General features: G+C 39.1%; 1 protein-coding gene across 7 annotated transcripts in view; it reads left to right on the top strand.

The window, feature by feature from the left end:
- Positions 1-7,470, top strand: part of Slc30a6 (solute carrier family 30 member 6) — a 58,652-nt gene that overhangs the window by 29,139 nt on the left and 22,043 nt on the right. For 2 of the 7 annotated variants that reach the window (XM_008849041.3, XM_029554059.1), the window contains 2 exons: positions 1,412-1,454; positions 7,056-7,121. The exons of 2 other annotated variants lie outside the window; for them this stretch is intronic. In XM_008849041.3, coding sequence (XP_008847263.1) covers positions 1,412-1,454; positions 7,056-7,121 — 109 coding nt within the window. The remainder of the gene's footprint in view (positions 1-1,411; positions 1,455-7,055; positions 7,122-7,470) is intronic. 3 more of the 7 variants (XM_008849042.3, XM_029554062.1, XM_017802188.2) reach the window with 2 other exon arrangements.

The following is a 7,470-nucleotide window of genomic DNA, read 5'->3' on the forward strand; positions in this document are numbered from 1 at the left end:
TAGATAGATGGATAGATAGATAGATAGACAGATGATTGATTGATAGATAGATAGATAGATAGATAGATAGATAGATAATAGATAGATACATAAATAGATAGATGAAAGAAAAAGAAAAGATTTTTAAAAAATACTCAATGATAGAAGCATGTAGGAGAATTCCCTTAGGGCTTTGGAGCATTTGTAACTTTATTTTTCCTATTGCAGAAATCTGGCTGAAGTTAACTTTAACCTGCTGGGGCTGCATTTACTAGATAATTTCAGTAATCACATTTATTAGAAAATTGAAGATGTATAAGATTGGTCAGTTACTCCAAACTTCTTTGGTGGTTTTGCTATTTTAAGAATGGATTACAGGCCGGGTGTGGTAGCACATGCCTATAGTCCTAGCACTTGGGAGGCAGAGGCAGGCGGAGCTCTGTGAGTTCAAGGCCAACTGGGGCTACAGGGAGACCCTGTTTCAGAAAAAGACAAAAACAAAAAACAAAAAAAAGGAATGGATTACAGATGGAACTAGAGAAATGACTCACTCAGCAGTTAAGAGCACTTACTGCTCTGGTAGAGGATCCTGGTTTGGTTCCCAACATCTGCATGACATGATGGCCCACAACCATCTGTAACTCCAATTCCAAGGGACCCCGGCACCATCTTCAGGTCTCTGCAGGCACTAAGAATGCATATGTACATGTGCAAGCAAAGCACTTGTACACATAAAGTAAAGAGAATAAATAAGTCTTTTAAAAAACAATGGATTAAGGGGCTGGAGAGATGGCTGCATGGTTAAGAGTGCTTACTGCTCTTGCAGAGACCTGGGTTTGGTTCCCAGCATCCACATCAGATGACTGACAAGTGCCTATAACTCCAGTTCCAGGGAACAACCTCTAGCCTCCACAGGGACCTGCATGCACATAAACTCACACAAGCACACACACATACACGAAAAGAATGGATTAAGGGCTAGAGAGATGGCTCAGTGGTTAAGAGCACTGACTGCTCTTGTAGAGGATCCGGGTTCAATTCCCAGCACCCACATAGAGACTACAAGCCATCCTTAACTCCAGTTCCAGGGGACTCTGAAGCCCTCTTCTGACGTCTGCACCATTGTACAACACAGGTGCACTCACATACATGCAGGCAATACACTCATACACATAGAATAAAAATAATAATTAAAGGCCAGGCATGGTGGCACATTGCCTGTAGTCCTAGCACTTGGGAGGCAGAGGCACACAGATCTCTGTGAGTTCAAGGCCAGCCTGGTCTACATAGTGAGTTCCAGGACAGCTGGGGCTCCAGGGAGACCCTGTATCAAAAAGACGAAAAGAAAAAAAAAAAATAATAATAATAATAATAATAATTTTTAAAGAGTGGATTAAGCAACATTTTAATTTTATGTCTTTTTGTTTTGCAGCTTTAACTGCTTATACTTACCTGACCATTTTTGATCTTTTTAGGTACGTTTCTCAAGGATTTGTTGTATTGAATTTATTAAGTTTTCTTTGCTTAAAGGAAAATAATTGCCTAAATAAGTAAGTTTTTTAACATAGAAATAGCACAGATGATAACACTTACTGGTTTCAAAGAAGACAGTATTTCTGAAATTCATAAAAATGAATACTCAGGCATAAACTCAGGATGTACAGACTGAAGAAAACTGCAAAAATGATTCTGAAGAGTAAAAAATTGACATAAAAGGCATCTGACTCCAACTTCTGGCCTCTGCACGTACATGCAGAAAGATACTTTGACATATTCAGGGCAAGAGGAAATGGTTTAGTAAGTAAAAGTGCTTGTCTTGCAAGCACAAAGACCTGAGTTTGATCCCTAGCTCCCATCTTAAAATGCTGTTTGTGGGACTGGTAAGATGGCTCAATGAGTAAAGGTTCTTGTTCCAATCCTGATGATGAGAGTTCAATCCCAGGACCCTCCCTGGAGGAGGATCACATAAGAACATTTAAGTTCCCATTATAAGTGTATAGGTCTGAAAAAAGGGGCAGTTAGTAACTGAGAAGTGAGAAATTATGAAGTATAGAGAAAGTCCACTAGCCCCCTGCTTTCAGTTGGCCTTTGTATTTCTATAGAAGGATTGAAAAATACATAGACATTGATGCTTCAAGATCCATGCAGTAGGAGTATTGTTTTTTTGTTTTTTAATCCTAACTAGTTTATTGGGCTTGCTAACAGAGCATAAGGTGGTGCTTTATTTACAGAAGAGTGGGCACACGCACACACACCCCCATTTATGGCTGTGCTGGGAAGTCGTCCACACTCAAATATAGACCCTGTGACTTCCCAACAGCCACACAAAATGGTGAGAAAGGGCCTCATGGCATTCTTGGCTTATATACCGTTAGCCCCTCCCCCACATGCAGCTAAGGTGGACTGATTCGGTGGAGGGGTAACTGACTCCCCCCCTCAACTCCTTGAGGAATGTGGGAAGGAGGTGTGACTATAGCTTGCCAGCATAGTGGTCGGAGGACACTTCCAGGTAATACTCCACACTTTCCTCTGGCTCTTAACTCTTTCTGCCAACCTCTTCCACAAAAGTCCCTGAGCCTTGAAGGGGTGGTAGGTGTGGGATGGCCTTTTCTCCCATTGTGGGAAGCATGAACTTTTGGGCCTCTTCATCATCTGTTTTCCATGGGCTGTTGGCCCATTTCAGTGGGATTCCATCTACTATAAACACAAACAGTAAGAAGAACATCTAAACAGTGGCTGTTATCATAACTTAATACATGGGTGTGAACACAAATGCTTGGATGGTACTTTAGCAAGTGCATCACATCCACACATCCATCTGACAAAACAATTGCAGTGGCTTTCCACTGGGGCCTATATTTGCAGTAGGAGTATTGTAAGGATATCTTTTCATTAATCACACCTTCTTATGTAAATTTCTCTCCCCACCCATTTTGTAATTTATTTGTAGATCAGATGTATTGTTTTCATGATTGTATGAACTTTTTTTTTTTTTGTCTTTTTGAGACGGTCTCCCTGTAGCCCCAGCTGTCCTGGAACTCACTATGTAGACCAGGCTGGCCTTGAACTCATAGAGATCCTCCTGCTTCTGCCTCCCAAGTGCTGGGATTAAAGGCGTATGCCACCACACCTGGCTTGTATGAACTTTTTAAAAAATGTTTTTATTGAATTTTTGTGTATTTCATATATAAAATCATCTTTATACCTCCTTCCCCCTTCCCCTTTGGCACCCTCCCATAACCGCCTCCCCCCACTGGAGTTCATATATTCTGTCATTTGTATTAAGGCCTATTATGTAAAGGTAGTGTCCCGAGATGTCCCTCAGTGCAAGTTCATCCACCAGGCTTTAGTCAGCCTATCTAGAGTCTCTCCCTTCAAAAAGATCTGTTCTTCCTTACCCAGCGATAATCAGCTACCAATAATTCTTCAACTAAGATTGGGGCTTGCTGTTCATTTCCACAGTTCTATGCTGGGTTTTTGTCTGCCTAAGTTTGCATGGGTCTTATGCATGCTGACACCATTGCTGTAGGTTTGTAGGAGAAGAGTCCCAGGTGCCTGTAGGACTATTTTTGTATGGTCATGCACCTCCTCCCTGGCTCTTACAGTCTTTCCACCCCCTCTTCCAAAATGGTCCCTGAGCCCTGGGTGGGTAGACTTCATGAGACCTGTCCAAGGACCCACACTCTGCTGACTTCTATTCTCTGTGTTCTGGCCATTTGTGTCCCTTTGTGTTCCTGTTGCATGAGAGAGCTTCATTGATGAGAACTGAAAGATGCATTAGTGTTCTCTGCTATGTTCTGTGAGTCTTAGGTGTAGAGGTTGAATGTATGAACTTTAATGACTGTTGGTATCAGTATGGATTCATTTATCTCTAAAAACAATTGTTTCTGTGCTGGAGAGATGGCTCAGTGGTTAACAGCACCAACTGCTCTTGCGGAAGACCAGGGTTCGATTCCCAGTACCCACATGGTGGCCTACAGCCATCCATAACTCCAGTTCTGGGGATCTGATGCCCTCTTCTGATCTCCATGGGCACTGCATGATATGAGTGCACCTACATACATGAAGGCAATACACTCATACACATAAAATTAAAATAATAAAGCCAGGCATGATGGTGCACGCCTTTAGTCCCAGCATTTGGGAGGCAGAGGCAGGCAGATCTCTGAGTTCAAAGCCAGCCTGGTCTACATAGCAAGTTCCATGCCACCTGGGACTATAGGGAGACTCTGTCTCAAAAAGAACAAAAGAAAAAAAAAGAAAGAAAGAAAAAAATTAAAATAATAAATAACATATTTTTAAAAAACCAATTGTTTCCTAGCTTTGCCTTTTGAAAAATATGATAATGGTTAGCCCAATGGCACCTAGGTGATCATCTCTAAAATCTATTTCCTCCTAATAGTAACCAGGAGTCTTAGAGAAATGAGTCATTCCAGATCTGGGGCTGGACCTTTAGCTTGGAATGTCTTGTCAAGCCAGAAAGCAGTGGAACTGTCAAATACTAATAGATCGTGTCAAAGGACATGTTGGACATAGAAGTTGCCTCATAAGGCTTCCATTGACTAAAGTGGGCAGTGTGAGTTCAAGCCAGTAAGAATTATAACCATGAGTTGAAGCACAGCAGATATGTACAAATCCCTATGCTTAGAATTTAAAATATAAAACTAATTCATCACCTTTGGAAGGTTAATATGAAATGAAGTCATGCTTCTGAAAACTAATGACTAAAGGGAAAACATCAGACATTTATCTGTGTGAAAGATGCTTCCAAGTAACTAAGTAATTAGACAGGAAGTTTGTCTTTGAAGAAGATAAGTTAACAAGAAGTGATTGCTTTAGACTGTCACTATTCAGAACCTAATTAAGTCAATGACTCTTGCTGATAATTGCTAATGTATACTAGAATCACAGATAATCAGTCATTGTTTCTATCCCAATAAAAGTACATAACACTGCTTATGAAAGAGTCTTGCAGAAAAAGAAATCAAACTGGAATCTGATCAAACTACTTAGTTAAAAGTATCAGTTTATAGGAAAGAAAAGGATGAAGAACAGGTTAAAATAAAATATGCTTGGGAATATAGTAACATCCAAACACGCTTCATTCTCTTACAGACACCTTTGGTGTTTATATTAGTTTATTTTCTGCTATCATAACAAAATATTGGAGATGGGCTTCTCATGAAGGAAAGAAATTTAGTTTAGAGTTTTGGAGGCTGAAATCCAAGCAGCAGGCTCACTCTGGGGCCTCTCTCAGCTGTGTCACTTCTTGCAGGATGGGAAAGGGCAGGTATGAAAGATTGTATCACCAGACAGAAAATCAGAATGATCAGACTCCAAAATTCATTCTGTGGGTATGAGATCAATTATCCTAAGGACCTAATACCAGCGCACCCCTTAAAGTTTTCTTATCTCTGCCGTACCACCAACTAGGGACCAAACTTCTATGAGTTTTTGTGGAGTCACTTAAATCATAGCCAAACCACAGCCATGTCCAACTTCAGCAGCAGTGGTGTGAACCTTGTCAACACCTGAAACCTTTCTACCTTGAAAATTACTACTTCACAATCTTATTTTCTCATAACTTTTATTTCTTCCCTTTTTGAATTCAGTTTATCCTGAATTTCACATTGTAGGAAGTTGTTTTTTGAATGACTCCTCACTGTAGTTGAAAAATGATCATAATTTAACCCAGCAAGATGTTAATAATTTTTCCTTTTAATAAAAGCTAAATGTAGTTTGTCAATTCTTAAAAAAAAAAAAAAAAAAAAAAAAAAAAAAAAAATAAATTATGAAAAAAAAAAAAAAAAAAAACTAAATATAGTTCATCAGCATTAATGTTAAGATAAAGCACGTAACCATTTTTTTTTTTTCTTAGTTGTGGAGTCCACTTTGGTAGCTAACATTGTACAGAAAAAGGATGGATTTAGGTTCTGCTTAACTGACTTAATGGTCAATTATTAACTTCATATAAAACTGTTGTAATGAGATAGAAAGATGGCTCAACAGTTAAGAGCACTTACTGCTCTTGCAGAGGACCCAAGTATAAAGCACGTAACCATTTTTTTTTTTTCTTAGTTGTGGAGTCCACTTTGGTAGCTAACATTGTACAGAAAAAGGATGGATTTAGGTTCTGCTTAACTGACTTAATGGTCAATTATTAACTTCATATAAAACTGTTGTAATGAGATAGAAAGATGGCTCAACAGTTAAGAGCACTTACTGCTCTTGCAGAGGACCCAAGTTTAGTTGCAAGCACCTGCATAGCAGTTCACAAGCATCTGCAACTCCAGTTCCAGAGGATCTTACACCCTCTTCTGGCCTCTGTGAACATGATGCATTCATGTGGTGCATATCCATACATGCAAGCAAACACACACATACAATAAATATTTACAACTGTTGTCATCCAGGTATATCGTGTTAAGATGATCATTGTGATTAATTATAAATTATTGGGATAATTTATTGTAACAGTATATGCAAATACTAGTAACTTCAGTAGCTGAGGAATTTTGAACACTTAATTTGTTGAGGGGCTGCTGGAGAGATGGTTCAGTAGTTAATAGTGCCTGCTGTTCTTGTGGAAGATCTGAGTTCAGTTCCCAGCACCTAGGCTGGGCAGCCCACAATCACCTGTAATTCCAGCTCCAGGGATCCAGTGCTGTCTTCTGGCCTCCTGTGTATCTGAATACATGTGCACAGACACTCAGGCAGAGAGAAAGACACATATACACATAAATAAAAAATAAAATGGAGGGTGGAAATGGTGTAAGTATAAGGTACTTGTGTGAAATTCTCAAAAAAATCTTAAAAAATAAATTAATCTTAGCCGGGCGTGGTGGTGCAGGCCTGTAGTCCCAGCACTTGGGAGGCAAAGGCAGACAAATCTCTGTGAGTTCAAGGCCAACCTGGTCTACATAGTGAGTTCCAGGCCAGCTGGGGCTACAAGGAGACCCTGTTTCAAAAGACCCCCCCCAAAAAAATTAATCTTTATAAAAAAAATCTTAATTTGTCTCTATATGTTGTCAGTCTGGCTCTACTTTCTAATGCAAAGACTGTTTTTCTTTACTTAGTTTAATAACATGTTTAATAAGCTACTGGGTAATGATGAAGAAGCCTAGCCCTGTTTATTCATTTGGGTAAGTTCCAATCATTTTATTTTTTGCTAAATTCTTGCTATTAAAATAGTAGTAGTAGAGAGTTGGCTGTACTGTTTCTGGAAAATAAATGCTGCCTGCTTAGTGACGTGTCATCAGATAGTGAAAGGACAGAGAAAAGTCTTTTCTAAGGGTCTAGGCATGGCAAATAATGAAAATAGTAATCATATTAAAATATTTGTATTTAGTTCTTTTACATTTTATGAAACAAACACTAGTATAAATTGTATTTACTAGTGTCCAGTAAGTTCTTTAATATTTTGAAAATGGTATTTTAGTTGTGAAGTGAAGGGTTTTAACGTAATTGAATTTTGTGTTCTATTTTAAGATT

Source organism: Nannospalax galili, unplaced genomic scaffold (genome assembly GCF_000622305.1).
Source record: "Nannospalax galili isolate Female #2095 unplaced genomic scaffold, S.galili_v1.0 scaffold344, whole genome shotgun sequence".
In the NCBI taxonomy this organism is placed as follows: Eukaryota; Metazoa; Chordata; class Mammalia; order Rodentia; family Spalacidae; genus Nannospalax; species Nannospalax galili.